Source organism: Microcaecilia unicolor, chromosome 1, assembly GCF_901765095.1.
Source record: "Microcaecilia unicolor chromosome 1, aMicUni1.1, whole genome shotgun sequence".
NCBI classification, from domain to species: Eukaryota; Metazoa; Chordata; class Amphibia; order Gymnophiona; family Siphonopidae; genus Microcaecilia; species Microcaecilia unicolor.
In genome coordinates this window covers 385,173,072-385,184,229 of record NC_044031.1, presented here as the reverse complement: position 1 = coordinate 385,184,229, position 11,158 = coordinate 385,173,072, and the positions used below count along the sequence as shown (strand labels likewise).

At 53.8% G+C, this 11,158-nt stretch overlaps 1 protein-coding gene across 1 annotated transcript in view; it reads left to right on the top strand.

Annotated features, from left to right (window-relative positions):
* Positions 1–1,567: 1,567 nt before the first annotated feature.
* The window catches only part of TNRC6B (trinucleotide repeat containing adaptor 6B), a gene marked incomplete at its 5' end in the record, with an annotated part of 663,786 nt that continues 654,195 nt past the window's right edge, over positions 1,568–11,158 (top strand). The window contains 1 exon segment of the mRNA XM_030210577.1: positions 1,568–1,912. Coding sequence (XP_030066437.1) covers positions 1,568–1,912 — 345 coding nt within the window.

Sequence of the window (11,158 nt, the reverse complement as noted above, 5' to 3'; positions counted from 1 at the left end):
TGGACTCTCAGTTAGTTGGTAAATTTTTTAGGTCAATCTCAGTTATGTCCTCGCCGTTGCGAGGCCCAATTGACCATGGTTGTTGTTTTGAGTGAGCCTGGGGGCTAGGGATACCTCATCAGTGAGAACAAGCAGCCTGCTTGTCCTCGGAGAAAGCGAATGCTACATACCTGTAGAAGGTATTCTCCGAGGACAGCAGGCTGATTGTTCTCACAAACCCGCCCGCCTCCCCTTTGGAGTTGTGTCTTCCCTTCTCTTTGTCTTGCTACATATGAGACTGGCCGGCACGAGCCGGTTCGGGCGGGAAGACGGCCGCGCATGCGCGGTGCGCATCGGCGCGCGAGGACTAGCAAAGGACTTTGCTAGAAAGTGTTCCGATTGGAGGGGCTGCCGTGGACGTCACCCATCAGTGAGAACAATCAGCCTGCTGTCCTCGGAGAATACCTTCTACAGGTATGTAGCATTCGCTTTTCTGCGTATCTGCTTTCAGGTCGGTCTCCGCCTGAAGCGTTTAAGGCGCATTTCACGAGAGCCATCTCCTCGTGGGCTGAAACGGGTGCACTTTCTCTTCAAGAGATCTGTAGTGCGGCACAGGCTGGATGTTGCAGCGAAGCAGGACGCTGTTTTTGGAGCTCATGAATTGGCTCGTGGCGTGGCCTGTTCCCACCCTAAGTAGGGATTGCTTTTGTACATCCCATCAGTTTATGGATTCATCTGCTGCTGATGACAAGGAAGGGAAAATTAGGTTCTTAACTTGGTAATTTTCTTTCCTTTAGTCACAGCAGATGAATCCATGATCCCTCCCTGTCTGACTTTGTTTTTTGTTCAGCTGTTTCATGCAGATATTGTAGCTCCTCGGGAGGAGTTGGAAAACAGTTCTCAGAGTTTCTACATGATGTTCTACTACAGGAGGTTGAGATCGTCCCTCCTTTGATGCTCCTGTTATGGGGCGATTGTTCGCTGTGAGGAAAGTTTGTTATTATATCTTTATGGTTCACTCCGCTTTGGAAATATCAAATACTGAAGGCAGTTGGGGCTAGCCGTCCTAGAGGCACTATGTTCTGTCTTTCAGTGTTCTCTATCTCCACCTGCTGGTAGGCGAATAGAACCCATCAGTTAGTGGATTCGTCTGCTGTGACTAAAGGAAAGAAAATTACCAAGGTAAGAACCTAATTTTCCCTTCTCGTAGGTCAAATTACTCTCTCCACTCTCAACACATACAACTTATATGTTGAACATGTTTTCAGAGCAAATCATCGAGTAAAAATGCTAGAAATAAAAATGAACACTTTTTTGTCGTCCTGTTGCTTCTCGTTACTGCTCCTTTTACTGTTCATAGTCAGAATAAACCTTTGTGTATATGTCTTAAAGTGAAATTGAAAGTGGTTAATTTTTGGTTTGATGTTAAATAGGTAAACACAAACCATTTTTACTATTTAAGATGTAAAGTAGTATTTAACTGCATTCTAGACACGTAGGAATTGGGGTATTTCAAATACGTATACACAACGTAAGGCAGTTGAGAATGATTGTGACCTTATTTCCTCCTGTTTCCTTTGCTTCCTAGTGCCCGAAGTGACGAAACCAAGTTTAAGCCACCCAACGGCCGCCAGCCCAATTGGCAGCACTCCATTGCCGCCAGTCAATGGTGGCAGCAATGCCAAACGGGTGGCAGTGCCGAACGGACAACCGCCAAGCGCCGCCCGCTACATGCCTCGGGAAGTGCCGCCTCGTTTTCGTTGCCAGCAGGACCACAAAGTATTACTGAAACGCGGGCAGCCTCCTCCACCATCCTGCATGCTCCTGGGCGGTGGGGCAGGTCCTTCTCCCTCCCCAGCATCTGGAGCAAATCCAAACAACGCACAACCAGCAACAGGAGCACTGCAGCAGGGTGACAGTGGGACTGCACCAGGTAATGAAGTATAGGTGGAAGAGAACTATGCTGTGCTGTATTTTTTAAACTTCTACAAACTAATAAAAAGAAAACTGTTAGTTAAAGTATAGCATTATGTTTATGTGTAGTGCCGATCAAAGTTTGGGACCCTATAGGATGGTCTGTATGTTAACACATTTTACACTTAAAAATGATTAGATTCTACCATGAACCCTAATAAGGGGCTGGTGCTCAGAACCTAACGCTGGCGTTAGAGCCGATTTAGCGCATGACTAGTGCTGGCGTTAATCTGTGCAGAATACCCAGAAGGCTTTAGTGCAGGAAACAACGTGCATGCCAGAGATGGCTGCAAATTTCATTTAAATGTAGTCAAACTGATGTTAACGAGGTCATTTGCTATGCCCTCCCAATGCTCAGAGAACAGTTCATAAAACAACCCTGCTCTTACTGCTGGAGAAATAACGCCAGTTTCCATATCATCATGCTGATCAATCCATAGACTGGTGGGTTGTGTCCATCTACCAGCAGGTGGAGATAGAGAGCAATCCTTTTGCCTCCCTATATGTGGTCATGTGCTGCCGGAAACTCCTCAGTATGTTCTCTATCTCAGCAGGTGGTGGTCACACACAGCAGCAGCTCTGGCTAGGCCTCCAAGCCTAATTTTTAGGTTTTGTTGAGTGCCTGGGGTTGAGGGCTCTTCTTGAGCAAGTGCAAACCTGGTGGTGCCAGGTCCCTCCTTTTCTCCCCCCTCCCGCTGGCTCCGTTTAAAAAAAAAAAATTTTGGACGTCCTTAAGGGCGTTTATTTCGACGTTTATTTAAACGTTTATTGCAGCTACTCACTGGGACACCAGGTCGTTATAGCTAGGAGCGAGAAGCAGGTAATTTTTACCTTTTTATAGCGGGCAGGGGGTTCCCCGATCGATCTCCACGTGGCCTATGGCGTCGGAGGGCGAGGGCGCGAAGAATCGCTCCCCGGACCGCGTGTGCGCTTCTAGCGGGGATGCGGGGGTTTTAAAGTCTGATTCGCCCTTGTTGGGTGTCAGTTTGGAGGCCGGTCAGTGTCCCGGGTCTTCCTCCGGCGCGGCGGTTTTTCCCGCCATAAACGCCCATCCCCCGCTGCTCGCCTCTGCCATCTTGGCCGGCTAGTCTGCTCGGACGGCTTCTTCTTGGGCCGGCCTTGAGCTGGGAGACGTTCATGCCATGGCCGCCCTTGATTTGGGCGACGGCAAAAAAGCGGCTAAAGTTAAGCGCCGTTCTTCCCGCGCGGCTCCTTCGCGGAGTGTCGCACCGGACGCCATCTTGGATGCGCAGCATGTTTCTCCCCCGCTCTTGCGAGCGCCGGTTGAGGGTGCGTCTAGGGCTGTGGCCCAGGCTGCTGAAATACACAGTCTGGGGGGTTTCTCCCCCGAGTTTATTTTGCTGCTGCATCAGGCCTTCCTTATGCAAAACGCTGCCCCTTCTCCCTTGTCCGACAAAGGGGTTGAGGCCCCCGGAAGTAAACGCCCTCGGGTGGATTCCCAGGGCTTAGAGGACTCTGTCTCCTCTGATGTAGATGAGGGCAGCGTATCTGAGTTCTCCCAACGGTCCTTTGGGGATTCCTTGGAGGAGACGGATTCCCGCTCGGATGGAGCGGATGACCCCTCTGCAGCGCGGATCTTTCGCTCAGAGGATTTGCCCAACCTGTTAGTGCAGGCCATGAGCATTTTGAAGATTTCCTCTCCAGAGGACGTCTCTCCCTCAGCCCCTGTTGGCTCCGCCATTATGCTGGGGACGAAGCGCCCGCCTAGAACCTTCCACGTGCATGATGCCATGCACACCTTAATTTCGGCTCAATGGGATGTCCCGGAAGCGAGCCTCAAAGTGGCTAGGGCTATGTCCCGCCTCTATCCTTTGCCTGAAAGTGAACGTGAGGCCTTTCTTTGGCCTACCGTGGATTCTTTAATCACTGCGGTGACTAAGAAAACAGCGTTGCCGGTGGAAGGTGGCACGGCCCTAAAAGACGCCCAAGACAGAAGATTGGAGGCGGCTTTAAGGTCGTCCTTCGAGGCGGCTGCCTTAAGTTTGCAGGCCTCAGTTTGCGGCTCATATGTGGCCAGGGCGTGCCTGACGATTGTGCAGCGGGCTTCCCCCTCGGATCCTTCCTTGAGGGCTGATTGGCCGGCCCTGGAATCAGGCTTGGCTTATTTGGCAGACTTACTGTATGATGTCTTGAGAGCCTCGACTAAAGGTATGGCTCAGACAGTCTCTGCGCGGCGCTGGCTTTGGCTGAAACATTGGTCTGCTGACCACGCATCTAAGTCCCGCCTGGCTAAGTTGCCTTTTAAAGGCAAGCTGCTCTTTGGGGTCGAGCTGGACAAAATTGTGACCGATCTCGGCACGTCTAAGGGCAAGAGGTTACCAGAGGTCAGGGCTCGGGCCAGTGCTCGCCCCGGTAACTCCAGAGGACGCCCGTCGGTACCGCCCGGGCAAGTCGGGCTCCTCTGCCCCCTCTTCCTTCAAAAGGAACTTCTCCCCCAAGCAGCATTCCTTTCGCAGAGACCGCCGTCCCGGAGGTGCGCCCTCCGGTTCTCCCCCAGGGTCTCGTACCCAATGACGGGGACCTGGTCCATGGCCCAGTGCAGATTGGAGGACGCCTGTCCTTGTTTCTGGGCGAGTGGACCAGGGTAACTTCAGACGCTTGGGTTCTGGAAGTCATCAGAGACGGCTACAAGCTAGAGTTCTGCCGACCCTTAAGAGACGGGTTTGTACTCTCTCCCTGCAAGTCTCCGGTCAGAGCTGTGGCAGTGCAGCAGACCTTGGACAACCTGATACGCCTGGGTGCGGTCGTTCCGGTGCCAGAAAATCAGATTGGCAAGGGACGTTACTCCATTTACTTTGTGGTACCAAAGAAAGGAGGTTCTGTCCGGCCTATCCTCGACCTCAAAGGGGTCAATCGGGCCTTGAAAGTGCGGCACTTTCGCATGGAGACTCTCCGCTCTGTTATAGCGGCAGTGAAGGCAGGGGAGTTCTTGGCTTCCTTGGACATCAAGGAAGCGTACCTGCATATTCCCATGTGGCCTCCTCATCAACGCTTTCTGCGTTTTGCAGTCCTGGGCCGACACTTCCAGTTCAGAGCCCTCCCTTTCGGGTTGGCTACTGCTCCGCAGACCTTCTCCAAAGTAATGGTGGTCATCGTGGCCTTCCTGCGAAAGGAAGGAGTATAAGTCCATCCTTATCTGGACGACTGGTTGATCCGAGCCCCCTCTTATGCAGAGTGCGGCAAAGCTGTGGACCGGGTGATTGCTCTTTTGAGCTCCCTGGGGTGGATCATCAACTGGGAGAAGAGCCAGCTGCGCCCGACTCAGTCCCTGGAGTATCTGGGAGTTCGATTCGACACCCAAGTGGGCAGAGTGTTCCTGCCAGACAATCGGATTGTCAAACTTCAGGCTCAGGTGGACCAGTTCCTAGTAGCCTCTCCTCTTCGGGCTTGGGACTATGTGCAGCTGTTGGGCTCTATGACGGCCACGATGGAAGTAGTGCCCTGGGCCAGGGCTCATATGAGACCACTACAACACTCTCTGCTGCAGCGCTGGACTCCGGTGTCGGAGGATTATGCTGTGCGCCTTCCCTTGGACCCAGCAGTGCGCAAGGCGCTGAGCTGGTGGCTGCAGACAGACAAGTTGTCTGCAGGAATGCCTCTGGTGACCCCGGAGTGGATTGTCGTCACGACGGACGCCTCTTTGTCGGGCTGGGGAGCCCACTGCTTGGGAAGGATAGCGCAGGGGCTCTGGTCTCCTGCAGAGGCAAAGTGGTCTATCAACCTCCTGGAACTCAGAGCCAATCCCGGTACTGGCGTTGAAGCCAGTACGGGTCCTGTTGGACAATGCCACGGCTGTGGCCTATGTCAACCGCCAGGGAGGTACCAAGAGCGCCCCTCTAGCCAAGGAGGCCATGAATCTATGCCAGTGGGCGGAAGCGAACCTGGAACAGCTGTCAGCGGCCCACATTGCCGGAGTCATGAATGTCAAGGCGGACTTTCTCAGTCGCCGTATTTTGGATCCCGGAGAGTGGCAGCTATCTGCTCAGGCGTTCTTGGACATCACGAAGCGCTGGGGCCAGCCGAGCCTAGATCTGATGGCGTCATCGGCCAATTGCCAAGTGCCGCGCTTTTTCAGCAGAGGACGGGACCCTCGATCCCTGGGAGTAGATGCTCTTCTCCAACAGTGGCCGACATAGGAGCTTTTCTATGTGTTCCCGCCCTGGCCCATGTTGGGCAGGGTGCTAGACCGGGTGGCAAAGCATCCGGGCCGGATAATCCTGGTGGGTCCGGACTGGCCCAGACGTCCCTGGTATGCGGACTTGATCAGGCTCTCAGTGGACGATCCTCTGCGGCTGCCAGTGGAGCAGGGCCTGTTGCATCAGGGTCCCGTGGTGATGGAGGATCCCTCCCCCTTTGGTCTTACGGCCTGGCTATTGAGCGGCAGCGTCTGAGAAAGAAGGGCTTCTCAGACAAGGTCATCGCCACTATGCTGAGAGCGAGGAAGCGCTCTACTTCTACTGCTTATGCCAGGGTTTGGCGTACCTTTGCAGCATGGTGTGAAGCAGGCTCACTTTCTCCCTTCACTGCTCCAATTTCTTCAGTGTTGGCGTTCCTGCAAGAATGCTGGAGAAAGGCCTGTCGCTCAGTTCCCTTAAAGTCCAGGTAGCGGCTCTGGGTTGCTTCAGGGGCCGCCTGAAGGGTGCTTCCCTGGCTTCGCAGCCAGATGTGGTGCGCTTTCTCAAGGGAGTTAATCACCTGCGCCCTCCTCTGCACTCAGTGGTGCCTGCGTGGAATCTCAACCTGGTGCTAAGAGCCTTGCAGAAGCCGCCTTTTGAACCCTTGTCAAGGGCATCTCTGAAAGACCTGACGTTGAAAGCAGTCTTTTTGGTGGCCATCACTTCAGCCAGAAGAGTTTCCGAGCTCCAGGCACTCTCATGTCGCGAGCCCTTTCTGCAGTTCACTGAGGCAGGAGTGTCTATTCGCACAGTGCCTTCCTTCCTGCCCAAGATTGTTTCTCGCTTCCATGTGAATCAGCAGCTCTGTCTCCCTTCCTTTCGTAGGGAGGACTACCCAGAGGAATACTCTGCTCTCAAATATCTGGATGTGAGACGGGTCATCATCAGATACTTGGAAGTGACCAATGATTTCCGGAAGTCGGATCATCTGTTTGTCCTGTTTGCAGGTCCTCGTAAGGGTCTGCAGGCTGCTAAGCCTGCAGTGGCAAGATGGGTCAAGGAAGCCATTGCAGCGGCTTATGTGGCCGCGGGGAAGGTGCCGCCTATCCAGCTGAAGGCTCACTCCACTAGAGCTCAGGCGGCCTCGATGGCAGAGGCCGGGTCCGTCTCCTTGGAAGAGATTTGCAAGGCGGCAACTTGGGCATCGGCCCATACCTTCTCCAGGCATTACCGCTTGACTGTGGCTGCTCGGGCGGAGGCCCGGTTTGGAGCTTCAGTGTTGCGGTCAGGGATTTCTATGTCCCGCCCTGGGTGAGTACTGCTTCAGTACATCCCACCAGTCTATGGATTGATCAGCATGATGATATGGAAGGTAAAATTATGTATCATACCTGATAATTTTCTTTCCATTAATCATAGCTGATCAATCCATAGCCCCTCCCAGATATCTGTACTGTTTATATTCTGGTTGCATTTCAGGTTCAAGTTTAGTCTTCAGTTCCTGTTCAGGAGGACTTCGTGTTCAAGTTTTTCAATGGATTCTTCAAGAGTTGAGACGAATTTGTGTTACAGTGAGCTGCTGCATTCCTCTCCCCTCCGTTTTACGGGGCTGGATTGAGACTTAAATTCTGCCGGCGCTCCCTCCCGCTTCGTGCGGCAGTAGGGCAGCTTTGTACCCCTCCCGCTTCGGCGGTGTTAGGGTCAGTCAGCTCCTCCCGCGGTTGCAGGATAAGCCAGATCCCCCCGCATCGGCGGGGTGGTGTCCCTCCCCCGCTCCGCAGGGATGAGCTGGACGGATTCCCCTCCCCCACTTGTGTGGGGATGAGCTGGGTTAATTCCCCTCCCCCGTTTCGGCGGTGGTGAGCTGGGCAGAGTGTCCCTTTGTGGGTGTAATTCTCTAAGTGCTGAGTCCTGCGGATGGAGCTTGGATATCGACATACTGAGGAGTTTCCGGCAGCACATGACCACATATAGGGAGGCAAAAGGATTGCTCTCTATCTCCACCTGCTGGTAGATGGACACAACCCACCAGTCTATGGATTGATCAGCTATGATTAATGGAAAGAAAATTATCAGGTATGATACATAATTTTACCTTGGAACTGGCACTGGGGGTGTTTGAAGAGAGCTTCTATTGGCAGCCTCAAATATTAGTCGTCTTATGGTTTTCTCTTTAAAATCTACCGGTTTTTATTTGTTTTGGAAGCAGGGGCATTGCCAGACTTCGGCGGCAGGAGGGGAGGTCCAGAGGCTGAGGTGAGGGGGCACATTTTACTCCCCCCCCCCCCCCCCCCGCCATTGCTGACATGTGCCCCCGCCCCGCCATTGCCGACAGCCCCCGCCGCCGCCAGCACCACCACGAACAACTTTGGACCCCCCCCCGCCGTCGCCTACCTTTGCTGGCGAGGGACCCCAGCCAGCTGAAGTCTTCTTCCTTCATTTCCATATCATCAAGCAGATCAATCCATAGACTGGTGGGTTGTGTCCATCTACCAGCAGGTGGAGATAGAGAGCAATCTTTTGCCTCTCTATATGTGGTCATGTGCTACCAGGAAATCCTCCGTATTCTCTCTATCTAGCAGGTGTGTGGTCATACGGAGCAGCTCTGGCTTGGTCTGCATGCCTATTTACTTAGGCTTTGATGAGTACCTGGGGTTGAGGGTTCTTCGTGAGCAAGTGCAAACCTGGTGGTGCCAGGTCCCTCCTTTTCTCCCCCCTCCCGCTGGCTCCGTAAAAAAAAAACCCAAAACAAAACATAACAATCTTGAAGTAGAAAAGATTTTACTTGCAGCTGCTCACTGGAACACAATTCGTTGCAGCTCGGAGCAAGAAGCAGGTAATTTTACATTTTCCTAGCGGGCAGGGTGTTCCCCGAACGTTTCCCTCGTGGATCATGGCGTCGGATGGTAAGGGCGTGAAAAAGCGCTCCCCAGACCGCGATCGCGCGGCTAGTGGGGAGACGCGAGGATCGGAGGCAGGGAAGCCCTTTTTTGGCGCCCTTCCGGACTTTGCTGATTTAGCCGGTTTTTCCTCTGCTGGGGCGTCGACGGCCTTTCCCGCCATAGGCGCCCATCCCTTGATGTCCGCCTTTGCGACGTCGGCCGCCCACGCAGCTCAGACGGCCTCTGGTATGGCCGCCTTTGAGTTGGGCGGCAGTAAAAAGATGGTGAAGTTTAAGTGCCATACTTCCCGTGTGGGTCCTTTACGGAGTGACGCGCCGGACGCCATTTTGGATGCGCAGCGCAACTCTCCCCCGCTCTATGGAGTGGAGGTTGAGAGTTCCTGTAGGGCTGTGGCCCAGGTTGCAGAGGTGCGCAAACAGGGGGGTTTCTCTCTCGAGTTTATTTTGTTGCTGCATCAGGCCTTTCAACTGCAAAACGCCGCTCCTGCTCCCCTGTCACATATGGGGAAAGAGGCTTTCCTGATCAAGTGCCCTCGGGTGGATCTTCAGGTCTTGGGGAACTCTGTCTCCTCTGATATAGATGAGGGCAGCGTTTCTGAATTCTCCCAAATGTCCCTTGGGGATTCTTTGGAGGAGGCTGATCCTCACCATGATGGGAGAGATAACCCCTCTGCAGCGCGGCTTTTTTGCTCAGAGGAATTGCCTAACCTGTTAGTTCAAGGTATGAGCATCTTGGGTATTTCCTCTCCGGAGGAAGGCCCACCTTCAGCCTCGGCGGGTTCCGCTATTATGGTGAGAACCAAGCGCCCTTCCAGGATCTTCCACATTTATGAAGCCATGAAGACTCTAATTTCAGCTCAATGGGATTCTCCAGAGGCGAGCCTCAAGATAGCCAGAGCCATTACTCGTCTGTACCCTCTGCCAGAGGGTGAACAGGAGGCCTGGTGCTGGCCGGCAGTGGACTCTCTAATCACTGCGGTGACGAAAGAGACGGCTTTGCCGGTGGAAGCCCTTAAGGATTCACAGGACAGGAAATTGGAAGCGGCCTTAAAAGTTAGCCTTTGAAGCGGCCGCCTTGAGTTTGCAGGCCTTGGTTTGCGGCTCCTATGTGGCCAGGGCATGCCTAACGGTGGTGCAGCGGGCCTCCCCCTCGTATCCTTCTTTGAGGGCGGATTGGCCGGTCCTGGAGTCGGGCTTGGCTTTCTTGACAGACTTGCTGTATGATGTTTTGAGAGCCTTGGCTTAAAGGTATGTCTCAGACAGTCTCTGCCCGTCGATGGCTATGGCTTAAACATTGGTCAGCTGACCATGCCTCCAAATCCCGCTTAGCCAAGTTGCCTTTTAAGGGCAAGCTGCTCTTCATGGATGAGCTGGACAAGATCGTGACGGATCTCGGCAGTTCTAAAGGCAAGAGGTTGCCGAAGGTCAAGGCAAGGGCCAGCAGTGCTTGCCCTGGTTCCTCTAAGGGCTGTTTTCAAGAAGCCCGTCGGTATCGCCCGGGCAAGTTGGGCTCCTCTTCCTCCTTCAAGCAGAGCTTCTCCCCGAAGCAGCATTCCTTTCGCAGAGACCGCCGCTCAGGAGGTTCTTCCTCCGGTCTTCCCCCAGGGTCTCGTACCCAATGACGGGGCCCTGGTCCATGGCCCAGAGCAGATAGGAGGAAGGCTGTCCTCTTTTCTGGGCGAGTGGACCAGGGTAACTTCAGACGCTTGGGTTCTAGAAGTCATCAGAGACGGCTACAAGTTGGAGTTCTGCCGGCCCCTGAGAGACGGGTTCGTGAACTCTCCCTGCAAGTCTTCCCTCAAAGTGGCAGCAGTTCAGCAGACTCTGGACAACTTGCTCCGACTTGGGGCGGTGGTCCCAGTGCCCGTAGAGCAGCGTGGCACAGGATGTTACTCCATTTACTTTGTGGTGCCAAAGAAAGGAGGCTCTTTTCGGCCTATTCTCGACCTCAAGGGAGTCAATCGGGCCCTGCGAATACGGCATTTCCGTATGGAGACTCTCCGCTCCGTGATTGCTGCGGTACAAGAAGGAGAATTCCTGGCATCCTTGGACATCAAAGAAGCTTATCTGCACATTCCCATCTGGCTGCCTCATCAGCGCTTCCTGTGCTTTGCAGTGCTGGGCCGGCACTTACAGTTCAGAGCCCTCCCATTCGGGTTGGCTGCGG